The sequence below is a fragment of the Tauraco erythrolophus genome, chromosome 22 (assembly GCF_009769465.1).
Source record: "Tauraco erythrolophus isolate bTauEry1 chromosome 22, bTauEry1.pri, whole genome shotgun sequence".
Taxonomy (NCBI): domain Eukaryota; kingdom Metazoa; phylum Chordata; class Aves; order Musophagiformes; family Musophagidae; genus Tauraco; species Tauraco erythrolophus.
In genome coordinates, this window is record NC_141486.1 from 9,554,697 (window position 1) to 9,572,231 (window position 17,535).

The 17,535-nt window shown below is 55.8% G+C and overlaps 1 protein-coding gene and 1 long non-coding RNA gene across 2 annotated transcripts in view; one reads left to right on the top strand and one right to left on the bottom strand.

Annotated features, from left to right (window-relative positions):
- Window positions 1-645: 645 nt before the first annotated feature.
- LOC147527231 (uncharacterized) lies at window positions 646-3,110 on the top strand. Its single transcript, XR_015222795.1, has 3 exons — window positions 646-715; window positions 963-1,070; window positions 2,958-3,110. It is a non-coding gene; the product is annotated as an uncharacterized LOC147527231 (long non-coding RNA).
- A 361-nt stretch (window positions 3,111-3,471) lies between these two features.
- GPSM1 (G protein signaling modulator 1) overlaps window positions 3,472-17,535 on the bottom strand; it is a 56,378-nt gene continuing 42,314 nt past the window's right edge. Inside the window, exons 12-14 of the mRNA XM_086625109.1 lie at window positions 7,383-7,542; window positions 4,083-4,291; window positions 3,472-3,660 (exon numbers count right to left, since the gene is read on the bottom strand). Of these exons, the coding sequence (XP_086481235.1) occupies window positions 3,472-3,660; window positions 4,083-4,291; window positions 7,383-7,542 (558 nt within the window). The remainder of the gene's footprint in view (window positions 3,661-4,082; window positions 4,292-7,382; window positions 7,543-17,535) is intronic.

Sequence of the window (17,535 nt, forward strand, 5' to 3'; positions counted from 1 at the left end):
CCAGACTGACATCTACAGTGCTTGGGGGCTCTGGGCCAGCGTATCCCTTCCTGCAGGCTGAGCACCTTTCCAGCCCAGTGAAGATCAGTGATGGCTGGAGCAGTAACAGCACGAGGCTCTGGGGAGCGGTGAGGTAAGTGCTGGGACTCAGCCCTGCCGTGACGTGGCAGATGAGCCATGCAAAAACCCCCACAGGCCTGACATCAGCCCTGTCTGGCAAGTGCCTCTCAGGGCATGTGCACAGCTGAGGAGGAGAGATCAGTATCATGCACTTCTGCTGGTTTCTTAGAATTCCTCTTCGCCTGCAGCCCTGCAGTGGGGACAGCACCCTGCTCCGTAGGAACCTGCACTTTGGAGCTGCAGGAGCAGCGCTCCACAACCCAAAGCCGAACGGCCAGTCAGCCTGGGCGATCTCGTGTCTGTCCAGCGCGTGTACGCATCGCAGAGCTCTTCACTAGGTGGGACCAGGCTCTGGGGGCTGCGTGGGAGAGGGGAGGGCTGGTGCTGGACACTGGTGTGCTGCTGTCTCTGCTACTGCAGGGCATGGCAGAGCAGCAGCCAGTGCAGACCGTGAGCAGCTCTGGCGATGCACTTGTAGCCGTTACCTCCTGCTCACAGGGGCTCTCTTTGTGTTTGGTAGGTGCTCTGAGAGAGAGAACATGTCCTGCAGAGCATGTGCTCCCTTCCCCAGCTGCTAAGGACAGAGAGACCACAGGTGAGACCCCATCACTCACAGGGATTTCACCTGTTCCAGGGAATCCAAGCCTCTGTGCTTTGTGTACCTGGGGGCACACAGAGGCTTCTACCACAGCGCGTCTCATGTCCAGACACTGGGAGGTGTGAGAATGCCTGATGAGAATGAGCTGGTGGCTCTTCATTAATCTTTGATCAGGACTGGCAGTGGCCAGCATGAATTAGCCAGGCATGGGAAGACCAGCTGTGACTTGGCTTTATCCTCACAGGGTTCAGGATCCAAAAGCTGCTGCTCTCAGGCTCACTTTCCAGCAAAGTCTAATGGCCTGCTCACGCCTGCTGTGTTGGAATGAGCTGGCACTGCTGCCCGCTGCTTTGTGAGTATCTTCACTACGGGCTGATGCCAGGGCTTTGCGCAGCACTTGCTGCCCTTTTCCTCTGGTAGCTGCCACTGGGGACGCAGGACACAGCTTTTGGGCCAGGTGCTGAGAAGGCACCGAGACAGGGCTGAGCTGGAGCCCCCAGGCAAAAGGGAGGTGTAGGTGGGTGCACATACCCTTTTCTCAATGCTTACACATGGTGATGTCTGCCCCAAGACACCACCACCCACCCCCAGCCCCATTTCAAAGGGCCAGTACTGGCTCTGCTGTCAGCAGAGCAGGCAGGCTGGCCCAGAAATAATGGAGATGAATTTTTGTCACTGAAGCTTAGACACAAATATTTATTAAGCACAACCCCCCCCTTCCCCTTGAGCTGTGTTCACTTCTAATATATTAATTCATTTGGCAGATTATTTTTTAGAAAAAAAAGTACCTGTGGGTTGGAAATTCCCCATTAAAATGACATTAGCAAATGCACATGTAAAAATAAATAAGCTCATACATTCAAGTATATGGCAAATAATTAACACCTCGGAAAGCTTAACGGTCAAATTCCAGTTCACCACCTGGCTGAGAGCTGCACAGGCCCAAGCCTGCTGCTGGTCAAGTCATCTTCGATGGTTTCCTCCTCCTCACAAACGCGAGCTGGGTCAGTACGTAGGTGGCTGGGCGGGTTCTCCTGGCCCGTCTCGGAGCTCCGACCAGCCCCGGGAGGGCGGCCGAGCCTCGGCTGGGCAGTCCCTGCAGCAGTGTAGCAGTTGAGTGCTCCCTGGTAGCGGGTAAGATGCAGCTGCCCCTCCACATGGTCAGTGCAGGCAGGGTAAATGCCTGATGAGCAGCATCACTGGTTTAAGAATCTCACTGCTGGTCAGAAATGTTTCCAGCAAATCCGTTTCAAATAGAAAGTGCTGACTTGTTCTCTATAGGAACACATCTGCTTTGGCAGAACTCGTTACTGGAGTTTCTGAAATCCAAGATAGTCTAGCTAGTCAAGCAAAGAAAAAACACTCCACCTCCTGAAGTTAGTAGAGCTGTGCTCCCCTCCTCTCTGGGGCTTTTCCAGCTGTTCCAAAAGGGGAAGGAATTAAAGTAAATGTAGACCCTTGCGCTTGTGCGTGGGGTGGAACTGACTTTGCAGCCAACACGCCAGTCTGGAGCTCTCCTGAGGCTCCATTTATGAGAGACGGATTGGGCACAACTGGAGCAGCTCTGCTGGGCTGCAGGGACAGGGAGTAGCTCAGTACTGGTTTTGGAGAAACTAGGGGAGGGGCTGGGCTATCATCCCCACCTGCTGTTGGACACCAAAGGGAGGAGGAGATGGTTCTGCTTGCTCTCCTGACAAGCTGTGGCCAGAAAACTTTGCTGGCTCTCGAAGCGGGTGATTGCCGAACGCAGGCTTGTGCCTCGGGCACACTCACCTGCACACAGGACAATCCTGCAGGAGGCTTGTGGCTCAGTGGCACCAGGAGCGATGAGTTGCCCAGGTCTGACTTGTGCTGAACAGATGGGCAGAGACCTCCTTCCTTCCTCCCTTCCCAGGCACAGGCCCCTGGCCTGGCCTGGCCCGGCAGCTCAGGCTGTACAGCTGGCAGTTGCCTTTCAGGCTTTGTCCCAGGCCGAAGCTGGACTTTGCTGCATGGCTGTTCTCAGAGGTAACCACATCCCGCTAAAGCTCAGGGTGGGCAAGGCTTTGCTCCTGCTCAGGAGGTCCCTGTACAGGCCTGCGGCCAGGAAAGCAGAGAGGGTGTCACAGGGCTCACTGCAGAGTCCTCAGCAAACCTAAAATAAACTTTCAGGTCTGTGGGATCGTGACTGCAGCTGGGGCAGGGGTGAGGTTTAAAAGGACTGGTGTAGCCTCTGACTTGGGCTCATTTCCTCCTGTAGAAAGAACAAAGCTGAGCAAGATGTTCCAGGGAAGGATCCAGAGCAATTGGTGTCACCTCATGATGCAGGCAAGACAGGAGGACTTAAAAATGGAAAAGGTGCTCTTTCCTTCGCCCACTAAATTAAAAGTGTTATGGAAATAAAAGACATCAAGGCTGGAATAAACTACCCACTCTGGGCTCTTCCTTTGGCTGACAGCACAAGTTCCTGGATTTTTAGGTGACAGACAAAGGGGCTGCCAAAGTCATCTTCCCTCGTGCTGTGCCCAGTGTTACAGTGGCTGTGTGTCCTAAAAAAACCCCTTGTTTAAAAATTGTCCCCCATCGGGTGGGCCATCCTGTAATGCTGCCTCTGCAGAGAGCCAGGTGCAGCTCCCCGAGTCCCTGGGGCGGCTCCTGGGAGAAGTCTGTGGTGGTGCAGGAGCACTTGGGTTTGCAACCACCTACGCTTTTCTTTTTTCTTTTTAAAAACCAAAATGAAACCAAACCAACCCCCCCAAGCCAAACCCCAGTTCTTAGCTGGAACTAGGCCTCTGCTGCTCCTCTCCTGCCTCCTCCTGGGCTGAGGCCAAATCCACCCGCTGCTCGTCCATGCGTTTTGCCTGGACGCGCTGGATGAGGCTGAAGAAGTCTTCATCTGGCATCGTGGGGCCACGGGGAATGGAGTCTGGAGGCGCACAGCGCTGGTCATCTATCCTGGAGGACTGCACGGGGAGAACAGGCGTTAGGACTGGGTCCTGCTGTGGAAGTAAAGGGCTGGGAGCAGTGCCCAAGAGGTGTCTAGAACACGCGTTCCCAGCGGGGGGCACAGGGCAGTGGGACCAACTCCAGGGTGAAGGGAAGAGCAGTGGCGCAGCCCAGGGCTGTAGGCACTGCCTGGGAGGTGGGTTCTCCAACCACCCCCTTGCTTGTAGTGCAGTGTCAAAGTGCCACCCTCAGTATGGGGCGAAAAGAAGGACCTGGAGGCAAAGACAAGTCCTGCCTGGGTGCCCAGAGCTGTGGGTGGGCAGCTGCTGGCCACAGCCCCTCCCAGCAGGGCAGGTGGGATCAGGGGATGGCATTTGCCTGTGTGCAAGAAACTAGTGTCCCCCCTCCAGCTCGGCAGTCTGCTCGGCCCTTCCGGTACCTGGCACTTCATCAGCATGTTGAAGAACTCGTCCCCGGGCTCCTGGGCATCCCCCTCCACGCGCAGGTGCCCCAGGTTGTTGTGTGTTATCCGGAGGCCTGGCAGGTTGCCCACGTTGGCACGCTGGTCATCCAGTCGTCTGCTCTGGGAGCTGGCGATGAGGTCGAAAAACTCCTCTGTCTGCGGAGACGCCATTAAGGAGGACTGGGCTGTGCGGGAGGAAGAGGAGCACACAGCGGGGTCACGGCTCTGCCTGCCTGTGCCTGAGCTGCCTGCAGAAAGCCCAAATCCTTCTCATGGCCGAACTGCTGTTCGACCAGCCGGGCTGCAGCTGAGCCTGACGCACTGCCCCGCAGGCCGGGGTCTGGCTGTCCGGCCTCCTGGTGAGCCAGGGAGGATGGTGGCTTCTCATGCGACTGGCAGCATCTCCCTGCACCCTGCATGGGGGAGCAGGAACAACCCCAGCGCTGGGAACACAAGCAAAGACCCACCATCAAAGCAACGAGTGTTACTGGGACCAAACCCACTGCCCCATCACACAACCAGTCCCTCCCTCCTCTCAAGGCGGGTGCCAAAGCACAGCCCTTCCTACCCACCTCCCAAACTGCATCCCTGCAGCTGCCCTGCATGAATGGCAGGCAGGACCGGCCGTGAGCATCCTGCCAGCGCACAGCTCCCAGCCCAGCACCCAACGCCTTTAGCGGGACCCTCCGCCCTGCCTTCCCTCTGGGAAGCAGAAAAGCTCTGGCTCAGCAGAGCCGCAGTTGCCATGTCCAGCTGGAGCCGCCCCCCGAGGGCCGTGCACGCTGCCTCCAGCACGCTCCCTGGCCAACACGCTTCTTAATCGAACGTACCCAGTTTGTGGGGCTGGGTTGTGGGTACGGTACGGTACGCTTTGGGGCACACCTCCCGCGCACACACGGATCCATCGGGCAGCAAAGGGGGGAAGGAGGTGCCTTACAGGGTAACAGGCAGAACCTCCCATCAACATTTCCTGCTGTTAGACCTCCCACGAGGGGCTCCCTGCTCTCCCCTGTGCTTTGTCCAGCTCCTGGAGATGCCACCTCAGCCCCGAAGGTCAGTGCCCCAACATCAACCGCTTCCTGTGAGCATCACTGTTGTTCACAGCACAACTGCGGGCAGCTTCTGCTGCTGCTTCCGCTGCTGCTTCCACTCTGGCTTCTTCCAACTGGAGCCAAGAGGCACAGCGGCCAGCCCGCACCTCGCTCCGGGCACAGGGCTGGGCAGACACCGGCACCGCAGAATTCCTGAGTGCTTGTGTGGCTCCGTAACGGGCACGCCGCAGGGTCCCGAGGGCTGGGTGTAACTACAGGCAGGTGATGAGCAAAGCCCAGGCCTGGCTTGACAGCTCACCTGGCAGCACCTCCCTCCCAGGCCCCCCAGCATCCCGGCCTTTTGCCCAGCTGGAGTAGAGGTGCTGCCACGGTGAGCCCTGCAACACTCTGGCTGTCACCACCTGCGTCACAGCACGCATGAGGAAAACACTTGTGGGGTCTGGTTCTTCTCATCACAGACCGTGGAGCCCACCTGACCTGGTGGTGAGGGGTCCCAGTCCAGGTCCTACACATATAATCCATACTCCGTAAACCCTTGGAGGGAGTATCCCATCCAGACACCCAACATGCCTGATGCTTTCTAGCCATGGGGGTGGGTGGAGCACCGAGGGGCTCGTGTGGGGCAGAGAACAGCGGGACAAAGGGAGGATTTTCAAACCAACACACGAGCAATGCTGGGACCTCTGCAAAGTGAGTGAGTCAGCCCTGGCCCTGGAAACGCTTCTCAGGCAGCACTTGATGGAAAGAGTCTGTTGGCTCCTGGCAGCTGCTGGGCAGTGAAAGGCTCCCAGACAACAGACACTGCGCTCGGGACAGAGACAAGCAAAAGGAAAGGGTAAGAAACCTGGCCCAATTGGTGTAACTGGGCCAGTGAGCACAAAGCACTTGTCAGGAGGCTCAGGGCACCCTCTCATGATGTTCTCTTTTCAGAGCCCCAGCTCATGGAGTTGCACAAACGCATAAAAACCTCAGTGCTGGCACAAAGATGATTTTTTTCCTCTTCATCTCACAAAGAAACCTTGAAAATAACATGTCCAACAGGCTCAGAGACCAAAGGAGAGCTGAACAGAACGTGTGCCTACTTGTACGTTCTTTATAAAGCTCCGTGTTTTAAACTCGGTCTCCTAAATTACACAGCCAAACACACGTCTGTGTCAGATGTGTGTCCTGAAAAAGCCATGCTCATTTCCACCCTATTTTTAGAAGACAAAAACCTGCTCACCTCACAGCCAACCTGCTTTCCTGCCACAGCCTGACCTTCTCTGCGCTGCTCCGCTCTCGCTGCCACTCCAGCCCCTGCTCCTGGCACCCACTACTCTGAGCAGTCTTGTGCTGCGGCGCTTGCCGCACTCGGAGGGATGTCGGGGTCTCCTCCTTTCCTGTTTGTACTTCACGTTCATTTGAAAACCGATGAACAAACCCATCAGTTCAAACGAAACGTTTTGAGCCCTTTTATGAAGGTACTTAAGTGCACGAGTGCGACCTGAACACTTTAGTGCTTCTCTCCAGCTTGGTTTAAACAAAGGACCTCAGCACCGTATCGTAAAAAAAGACACGAAACTGAAGTGCAAACACAGACCTGACCGGCCTTTCCTGTCCCATCTGTCAGACGGCTTCCTCAATTTATCCCTGTTCTTCCTACGGGTCAGCTAGCTGTCTGCCTGCTGGCGCTTTTCTATTGTTTATCCATCCTCCTGGCTTCTCACCACACCATCCAAGAACTGTACAAAATCCAGAAGTTCTTCCTCCATGGCAACGCTATGAGAAAAACTGGCAATACTTTAACTTGCTGTGAAAGCCTCCCCCAGGGCTCTGTGTGGCCAGCTCTCCAGGCTCTTACAAGGCTCCCTCAGTAATGTCCATCAGAGTCTTCCTCCTGGAGATGCTGGCAGAGGCAGAAGACCTTGTGCCAACCTCACTGTTCAGAAGGCCAGACCTTCAAAAGATCTGTAGTGAAAAAATCCAAGTATATTTTGCGTTCCTCTTGCTAGTTTACTCTCTAAGCCTAAGTTCATATTCTGCAGCCTTTCTCTCAGCAACCATTAACATAAGAATGTTTCTTCCTTAAATAATGACGGAGATCGCCCAAGAACCGCTAAGTTCAGAGAGCTGAAGCTTCGGGAAAACATCACAAGACAGACAGTAAAACCACAACAGCTGGCCACACCGCAGGAGCAGCATCCCTCCCGTAGTCCTAAGGACTTAGAAACGCATCGGTGCTTACATATCCGTTCTTCCAGGGCAGGGACCGGTGTGGCAGCTGCCTCTGCAGCCTCCGATGGGCATTCTTCCAACGGGCAGCGCTGATCATCCATCCGGTTGCTCTGGAACTTGCTCAGCAGGTCAAAGAAGCATTCCTCATCCGAAGGGGTCCGGTTGATTTTCTGGAAAGATAGTAAAATCCAGAAGAGTCAGAACACCCCAAACAACTCCCCGTGTCCGATGGCTCCATCTGGCACGGTCTCAGCAGTGTGTCATGCTGTCCCCTGGTCTGTTCAGAGCCCAGCTCCTGGCTGTGCCCACGGCTTGCCAAGTCCCGCAGCCTGAAGCCTGCCAGGGGTCACTGCTACATGGTCCCTCTGCCCTCCTGGCTCTGAAATAACCTCTCCCTTTTTCTCTTGCCACCCTTCAGTGCAGACAATCTAACACCATTCTCCTAGAGGAGGCCACAGGCAGAGCATCACAAAGGACCCCTCTCCCGCAGGGACCCCCGAGTGGGAGCGAGGTGAAGAGCTGCTCTGCGACTTGTGCTCCGCAAGATGGGGCATCCATGGAGACCTACAGCCCCTCCAACAGGTCACTTGTGCTGTGACTGATCCCAGAGGCTCTGGGCACTTCTGCAGCCCAAACCAGAGCCAGGCTCCCACCAGCGAGCAGACGAGCCTCGCGCAGAGCAGCCTCCGTTGCTGCGCAGCACCTTGAGGGCTCAGAACAAACTGGAGGCTGAGAGGGAAAGAGGGGAGGAAAGGGGACAGCATTCACCCTGGCACAGCTCCGCAGGGAAGAAGAGTTTCTGGGCTGGCAAAGGGGAGGGCTCAGAGAAGGACTGTGGTCAGGAGCGTGGGGGACAGAGGGGACCCGGTGCGGACGCCGCGGCTGAAGTGGCGTCGTGTGCCCAGCTGGGGCTCAGCGCCAGCTCAGCCGTGCCCGCGCTCAGCCTTTGCAGGCCACTGCACCCCCCACTCCCAACGCTTCTTTCGGTGCTCTGTGCCCTCAGCACACCACTCGCAACAGTCACTGGGCTGCAAATGACCCAAAATTATAGTTTTTCAGGGAAAGAGTTCTTGCATGAGAGCCCCAAATAAGCACCTCGCACGAGCCAGTGATATATTTAAGCTGGGCTGCAGACAAGCTGGCGTTCGAGGCCGCCTTTCCAAAGTGCAGAGAGGGGCTGCGTGCCCCGTGCTGGGAAAGCGACCCCAGATCCTGCTCTGGAGCGGCCAGTGAAGCAAGAACAGCAGATCCTTCCAAGGAGCCACTCGGAACGGGACATCAAATTAGATGGTGATAAGAGAGGCATCTGCCAGGCTCAGGAATGCTCCCTGCGTGCTAAGCTGGTCCCATCAGATGCTGGGAAAAAATACAACAGAAACCAACCAAAAACTCCTACAACTGGATCTGCCCATCCTGAGCTATCTTCCAGCACGGGGCTGGGGAAGGCCAGTGCAGGAAGGGACACTGGGTCCCCCCTGGGAGCAGCACACCCCCCTGGAGAGAGCACAGGGAGAGCTGGCCTGGAGCAGCAGGCCCTTCAGCAGAGAAAGGGATCTCCTTGGCTGCTGGTGAAGCAAAGCCCCTCTCCCAGCTCTGCCGGTGGCCATGCTGGGCGGACCGGGAGTCCTCCCCTGCTCCTCCCATGCACGGTGCCGTCCCCAGCAGAGCCCTTTACTGGGACAGAGGCACGTGAAGCCCTTCAAGGGAGGTCTGGGCTGGGGAGAGCCTTGAGCTGACAGGGTTAAAGCCGCAAGTTGGATTCAGTAAACGAAGGGAAACAATTTTCCTGTATGCTAAGTGAAGCAGATGAGATGCACTCAGCTTCTATTTAGGGCAGCGTCAAAATTAGCAGCGGGCCAGAGAGGAACATTAGCAATGTGGGAGCTGATCGGGGAGAGGAAAAACCCCTCTCGCCTCTTTCCACGTGCCGATCCGCTAATGAAACGCGGCTCAGACGGACCCTCTGAACCATCAGCAGCTGCACCGTGGAAATCAAAGCTTGCTTGGGCTTGAGCCAAGGATGAGCTCCATCTCTCTCCGCTCCGCTATGTTGGCTTGCGTGACCCAAATTTCAGGCTAGAGGAGGAAGTCGGCTCATTCACACCAAACCTCCCTCTAAAGCAGAGTAAATCCGAGCAGTCCCAGCTCCACAGAAGTTCTGCCTTGCGGGGAGCAGCCGGGCAGCACGTTGGTCAGAGCCCCCAGGTCAGGGCTTCCCTCCAGCACAGACCAGATTCCCCCAGGGCACATCCTGCCAGGGGCCCTGCAATTTCCCATGTCAGGATCTCTGCTCAAGACATGCCTGGAAGAGGAAAGGACGCTCTGAATCGGTAGGAAGAGCAGCCGGTGCATGCAAAGTGTGGGACAGGGCTGGCTGTGTGCCCGGGCACCTCCCGGTACGGTGGCACTGGAGGGGCAGGAGGCTGGTGCCCGCAGGCCAGCGTTAGGGCTTGCACGTGCTGCACCAGCCCGGGCGTGGGGTGCCGCAGGGCCGGCAGCAGCACTGCTGATGCCAGGCTTCCTCCAGTGCTGCCCCAGCCAAAGTGTGCCCCGGGCCCACACCTCTAATTAAAATGCCCGAATATGACAAGGAGCGGAGCTCTTGGCTCCCTCCACTCCCGGTCTGCTCCTGGCCCCGAGGAAGGAGCTGAGCTGCAAGGGCAGATGGACGTGCCATCACATCCTGGGGCCCGCCGTCTGCTACCGAGCTGTGCTTGCCCAGGGCTTGGCACATGCGGGATGGTCAGGAGGCTTCCCAAGAGCCAGGGCATCCCCTAGCAGGGCTGAGCAACAGTCCTGCGATGGCACAGACACACAACAACTGGTCACCCAGAGCTCTAACTGGATCCTGGGCAGCAGCTTTGGTTTCCAGCCCCGAGATCACTTCTCGACCCCACGGCTGGTGGCCCTGCCTGGTCTTGTCACCCAACCTCCACCTCTAGCGCTGCAACTGCCCAAATTCTGCCAACTGTTATTGTCCTCCATCACGGGCAAAGCAGCAATCCGACCCCTTTTGTGCTGGGCAGAGAGACTCAGGGCTTTTGCTGGCTCCTGCATACTGGGGGCTGCTGGCACTGCAGAGATGCCCCCCGGGGCAGCTTTGGCTGCGAACGCGCTCACCCTCAGCATGGGCACAGAGACACACACCTCTCCCCATGTGGGGACGAGGACAAGGGTGGAGCCTCTGCTCCTGCTCCCTGACCCCAGGCAGGGCAGGGACTGTTCCAGGCAGGTAGAGATCCCGTACCTGGGGGTCAGAGCTTTCTGAGTGGTATTTCCACCTGGACACCACCGGCTCATTGAACGACCTGCCTAAGGACAGCGTGGGAGCAGGACGCGCTCACCTGAAACAGGCCTCCTCCGCTGGAAGGCATCCAGGCTTTTGCATACGTTTGCTGGTGGATGATCACACAGTTTAACGTGCCAGGTTGGATCCAGGATGTGTAAAACACAGCTGAGGTGTTGGAAAGGCAGCAAACAGCAGCTGTGGGGCTGCCGCTCCTCTCCCCGTAGCAATGCCACCCCAGGGAGCCCCTCTGCTCTTCAGGAGGGGTGAGGGGAGCCTGGTGCTGGGGCTGCCCCCAGCCCATGCCTCCCCCCGGCTGCAGGTCACTGCCTTTCATAGATTCATAGATTTCTAGGTTGGAGAAGACCTTAGAGATCATCGAGTCCAACCGTCCCTAATCTCCATTAAACCATATCGCTAAGTAGATCATCCACCCTATTCTTAAACACATCCAGGGATGGGGACTCAACCACCTCCCTGGGCAGCCTATTCCAGTGGCTGACAACCACTTCGGAGCACGAGTGCACCCTACTGCCTCTCCCGTAAGCTCTCACTCGTGCTAAATAAAACCTTTCACAGTCTCTGCCCGAGAAGGTCCTGGGCTGCCCAGCTCTGCCCCCCGGGCACACACCAGCATCTCATAGGGAAACCACTCTGCCCGGCTGCTCTGGATGCACAGGTGAAGCCAAGGCTGAAGCGATCCCAGATAAAGCAAAACAAAGTCAGAACAAACTCCTAAACCCCCTTGGCCGTTTTCACTCGGGTCCAGGGAAGCCATTAAACAGATGAAGGTGGCCTAATTGCAAGAGCTGAAACACTTTCCACCTCTCAACACTGGAAGCCACAGCCCACAAATGCCCTGCAGCGTTTCCACCCTTGGACACCGCTGCACATTGGGGTCTCTGCAGAGAAGAGCCTTTCTCTGACACGTTCCTGAGCCCCAGCCTGGGGTTGGCAGAAGACGTGTTAATTATTTTCGTGCCAGTTTCACACGGTGTTCCCATGCCTGAGGTTCCCAAGGGTCCTGCAAAGCAGGACGCGGTGTTCCCTGGCAGGCAGATAATGAGGGTCCTCGCACCTGGCCCTGCACACACATCCCAGGCCAGGAGCAGTAAATCCTTGGTCAGAGCAGGACAATGCCACCGGCACCAGGGCTTGGGCTTTCTGCTCAATGATGCTGCTCCTGGGCAGCAACTTGTCCCCGATCTCGCTTCCGCACCCAAGCAGCCCATACCCACCTCTGGTCCCAGCTGCACTCCCGCACCGAGCACCAGCACCTGCTGTAAGAAATACCCTCAGCCAAACGGCTCTGGTGATGGTGGCTTCTCCCACAGCTTCCTGCTGCCCCCACGGGGTTACAGCCAGCTCCAGCAGAGCTGGAGGGCTCCCCGGGAAGCAGCGGCAGCCAGGGCTGGTGCAGCTCTCCCTGTATTCACTGGTGAGCCCCACCAAAAGCTGCTCTGATCGCAGCCACACAACAACGCACTCCTGGAGTTGCTCTGGGACATGGCTCGAGGCCCCCAAGGACCACAGCAGATGATTTCTGCACTGGCAGAGCCACGGCACATTCCCCAGCAATTCCTGCTGCTGCCACGTGTGCCAAAAGCACCTGCTGTACCACGCATGGGTGAAACGTCCCCTTCGACGGGAGCGCTGCCCAGCAGACCAAACTGCAGATGCTCACATGAGCTACCCAAAGGGTCAAACCTTGTTCCTCCATCAGATCAGCTTCTCTTTTCACAGCCGGTGTGCCCACGGGGTGCTGGCCTGCCTTTGGTCCCCCTCCTCTCCTCCAGGCTCAACTTGCAGACCTGCCTCGATGCAGCAAGGACTCGTCAAGCTCAAGGACTGCTTGCTTCACGCAGCCCTCCGAGGGGGACGGCGCTGCCCTACCTGCAGGCAGGACCCGCTGCCCAGCGGCGGATGGACATTGGCAGGTCTGGCACAGCAGGTCCAGCTCAGGAGCTGCTGCTCAAAGGCAGTCTGGCTCTGGTACGTGGGCCAAGTCAGACACACAGTGAGGACAGATGCAGGTTGAGGGATAACGCAGAAGTTTTCTCCACTACTCACACAGCAGCCCCTCAGAGAGCACTGGCTTGGCATTTAAACGCGTCCACCAACAAATCCTCCTCCTCACCTTATTTCAGTGAGAAGACAACCTGGAAGTGAAGTGACTTGACCAAGTCCCACAGTGACGCAGCGGCAGAGCTGGGACAGGACCCAGCGATCTTTCGCCGGGGCCAAGCTCTCGACTGTGGACAGTTCTTGGAAAAATTGTGCCCCTTGTTCTAGCAGGCAGTTATCTGCTCAGGGCCTGGCAGACATTCATCCCAACACATCTATGCCCGCATGCCATGCCTTATCTGTCTCTTCCTCTATAAACTAGATGCATCACAACTGCTTACCTCCTCTCTTTTCAAGGCAGTCGACTCCAAAATCACCAGGCAGAAGGGGCTGGGGTGGCGCTGGTGACGGCCAGTGCTGGGAGCACTTGATCCCGGGCTGCCCCGCTGCCTGTCAGTCCCCTGCACGCAGCTTTGCTTTCTCCCTGCACCACCCCAACATCTCGCCCCAGAGGAAGCTGCTGCGGGGACCAGCACGCAACCCCAAACCCCATCACCTCGCAGATGCATCAGCACCTCATCGCTTCACCGGGGAAAGACATTAGAGGGGACGTTTGGGAAGATTCTCCCAGAAGGTGAGGAGAGGCTGGAGGAGAGGAGTGGAACGAAATGCCTGGCCAAAAGCTGCTGCCTGTTTAACTGGGAGGTGAAAAGTCTGGAGTATGATTTCTGAGCGCAGGAGTGGGACTCTCCCAGTCCCCGGCCACCAACAGCTCGGTGCTGGCTGGAGTCTCCACTCCTCAATCAGACCATCATCTTCAGAGTCAGAAAAGCTGTTGAACTTGTCCAGTCTTTGCCGAGGAAAGCACTTCCCTTTCAATGCCAGTCCTTAAGCACTGCTGCCATGCTCCCTCTGAAAGGCAGGGCTGGCCAGCAGACACCCTGTCCTCCCCCAGTAACCACGGCCGGGCATGGAGAACCACCATCCGCACTCGCCACGCGCTGCTGTAAGACATTGGCAGACACCTGAGCAGTCTGTGCATTGCTTCAATCTATTTCCCAGAAAGTTGCAAAAATATTAATAATAAAAAGCCGAAACTGAAGCTACCAGCAAACTTTAAAAAAACCAAGGACACGCAGGCAACATCCAAGCCCCGGCCCGAGTAAATCTTCCTTCTGTATCTCCCTCCTCTCCTCTTATCCCAGATCCAGCCTCTCATTGAAGAGGACAGAAGGGAAATACAAACAAAAACCAGAGTTTTACTTACCGACCTCAGCACTCAGCTCTTCCCCAGGCTCCAGCTTTTACATGTCCACGGGGCAGAACGACCTCACCTCGCAGGGCAGAGGCTGGCGACGCGGGGCTGCCGCTTCGACGCTCCGCAGCTCCCGCTCGCAGGCAGGGAGAGCTTCTCCCAGCTCCGCTCCGGCTGCCGGAGCAGAGATTTATGCGGAGCGCGCAGCCATGTGAAGAACGTTGCCAGCACCGATGACCCGCTGGGTGCGAGATGCAGCTTAAAGCGACAGCCCTGCTCGCCACGCTCCTCCCGGCGACGCTCCGGTGCCCGGGCACGGGGAGGGGACTCAGCGAAGCGCCCGTCTCTCCCTCACCTCGCTGCCACGATCCCAGTGTTATTAGATGATGCTCTTTAAACACACAGTGGAGCTATGTGAATATTTAGCTTTCCTTCCACCTCCTCACCTCCTACCCACCACACACACTTTACCTTAAAAATAGATTAGAATCAATTTTCCTAAACTACATCTGCAAACACACTCAGCTCCACGGGCACACGCACCACGACGGTGAAGGCACCGTGCACACACAGACACAATATGATCGCGCAGATTTAAAGCACTAAAATATTGAAGGACCATTTTTAGCTCCTGATAGTCCTACTGCTCCTCATATTATTAGATACGTGATTTTTTTTTTTCCCTATTGCAAGAGCCAAAGATGCTCAGCCATAAGCATCTCTTAATTTAAACGTACCACTGTTTATCAGAGGGAAATTTCTAACGGCAACAAGGTTTTAAACATCTAAAGATGGAAATGCTACTCAACAGTCAGGGCTGTTCTTACCTCCCATGTGAAATGTGAATTTCCAACAGTGAAACGGGTCACTGGAAAGAGTAGCAGCTTGCCAAGGGCCACCTGGCAGGACAGTGGCAAAATGGGCACTCTTGGCTCTCTGTCCACACTGTCTTACACTTCATTCTCACTTTTTGTTGCAAAAATAGGGAATTCCTTTATCCTGAACAACTGCAGATTTGGGGGACTGCCTGTGCCCTTCCATAACAGTAAATTTACTTCCAGGAGTCACACAGTAATTAGAAACGTGGAAACTGTGGGGGGTCTGAGGTCAGGACTTCTGGCTCGGTACGTGGCCCTGGCCCCTGCCAGGCTGCACACAGGGCACGGCGGGTCTCAGCCCCCAGACCCCTCTTTATCCCCAAGAGGGGCTGTGAAGCCTCCCTGGGCTTCACAACAACCCTGGACCCAGGGCAAGGCATCGCAGACGCACAAAGCACCTCCAGAAGGAGAGCAGCAGGGCTGGGGCAGCCGCGATCGGCGACTGTGAACCCACCGGTGCCACAAGACGGATCTGGCTGACGAGGAGGGGGTCAGGCTGTGCTCGGGGCAAACACAAGCTCTGAAGCAACAAGTGATAAGACGCCCTGTTCTGACAAAACACGGGCAGAACTGCCACGGTGGGGATGCTGCAGACATGCAAGATGGGCCCCTCCAGAGCACCAGTGATGCTGGCCACGATCTGCCCTGTGGGGCAGCCCCATCTGCCGTGTGCCAGGAGAAAAGGCCAACTCTCCATCCTGCAGGACCTTGCACAACCCTAGGACCAGGACAGTGCAGGCAAAAGGCAATTACTCTACACCTATTTTGTTCTGGTGCCACAGGCTATGGCAAGAGACAATTGGGAATCAGCCTTAAACTAAGCTGCTGCCTGGGGGGCTCACACACTAAGCTTCAATTTAGTCTGTGATTTAATTTTTTTTAAATGCTACTGAGGAGGGAAAGAAAGGGCAAGGAAGGGCAAGGGGCAGGACACAGCACCAGCCTGCTGTCACACTCGGTGCAGGGGCACAGGCGCTGCTGCAGCTCGCGGGAGATGAACGTCTGTGCTGCAGCCACCATTGTCCTGCTGCTGGGGGGCTGGGGCTGAGCCAAGGGGACACTTCAGTGGAGAGGGGTAAGAGGGGAGCGAACCAGAAGTGAGACTCTGCCCCTTATCTGAAGAGCTGAGTTGATGGGACAGCTGTGAAAAGGGGGCATCTGAAGGTGGTATTGCGGGTGAAACGCAGAAGACAGGGATAATACAGGAGCAGAGCCCACACACAAGAGGAAAGGACTTTTTGTGTCTGGGTTTAGGATGCAGCAAAGGAGAGCAAGTGAGACATCCATGATCTGTAGAGACACCACCTGCAAGTTCAGACTGCGGCTCCTATGCCAGGGAGCCGTGAGCCCAAGTGTGCCCTCGGCACGCGTGTGCCCTCCGGCGTGCCCCTGGTGCAGCCCGTGCACACAGCGCTCAAACACAGGCTGTGCGCACCGCGCTTCCCTTGGATGAAATTATCACCCTGCCTTGGACTGTTTTCAAAGATTATTTTTTTTCCTTTAAACAACTCGCCCACTCATCCCTATAAACACCGGTGCTAAAAGCTGGTTCTGTTGTTAAGATTTCAAATAACTGGGGTTTTATTGTTTCAAACAAAATCAAAATAACTCACCCACGCTCCCTCCTTCCCCAGTACAGTAGCTGCTGACCTGCTGGGAACATGCCCTACTGCCACAGGTGGCTTAAATCCACGCCTTTGGATCAATAGCAGGTGACAATATCGGTTTTGATTTTATTTCGAGACGGAGCGTGGCGTGCCTGCGTGGGTGCCTGGCTGAAGTGTTACTGACACCTCTGCTAATTGCAGTGCTGAACCGACTGCCTGAAAGCTGGTGCCACCGTGCTCAGATTTGGCCACTTTGTGCAACAACCTCATTAATTCCGGATTTAAACTTTTTCCCCAGCTACGTGGCAACCTACCTTGAAATCACAGGTCACGTAGCCAGCCCTCACTGCTGAGACCAGTGCATCTGTGGCATGGAAGTTACTTCTGGTTTCTCTTTGGGAGGCAATAGATTAGTCAGCTCATTCAAACAGTCCTCAAAGAGCTACAGCAATACTCTGTAGTTAATGTAGCAACTTTTCCACAGAGTTTTGACAGCATTTACCATGCCAGGCTGGGTTTCCCTGTCACCATTTAATAGAAACACGCAAGCCTAGATTTAGCACTTGAAGCTTAAATTACTAACCAAGGAGACAGGTTAGAAGCATTATTATTCCGGGTCAGCCTTTCCAGTCTATGGAAGAAGATGGGCAGCTATAGAGGCCAATTTGGCCCATCAAAAACCTGAAGGGTCCCTTAAATACCAAAACTGGGAGTGAACCTGAAATACTTGCTCGAAACAATTCAGGTTATAGGCAGACACCAGCAAGCAGCAAGTTCTTGGAACGTAACCGATGCTCACCCTCACACAGAGCTGCAGCACCTGGCCAAGCACATCCTAACACCCCCAAGCAGCAAAGCACAACGTTTTAGCTGCAACGAGTTGCAGTGATGTACTTTGCAGTTGGAGGGAGGTGGAACTAGGACCACGCTCAGCCGGTGGGTCTCAGCTGAGCAGCAGTAATTTGCTAAACCAAAATAACTCCGTTGCTTTAAACGATATAACCCATATTCTTGATTAATTAGCACAGAAGCCAAGGTTAATATACAGTGCTCAACTCCCAGTCACCTACTCT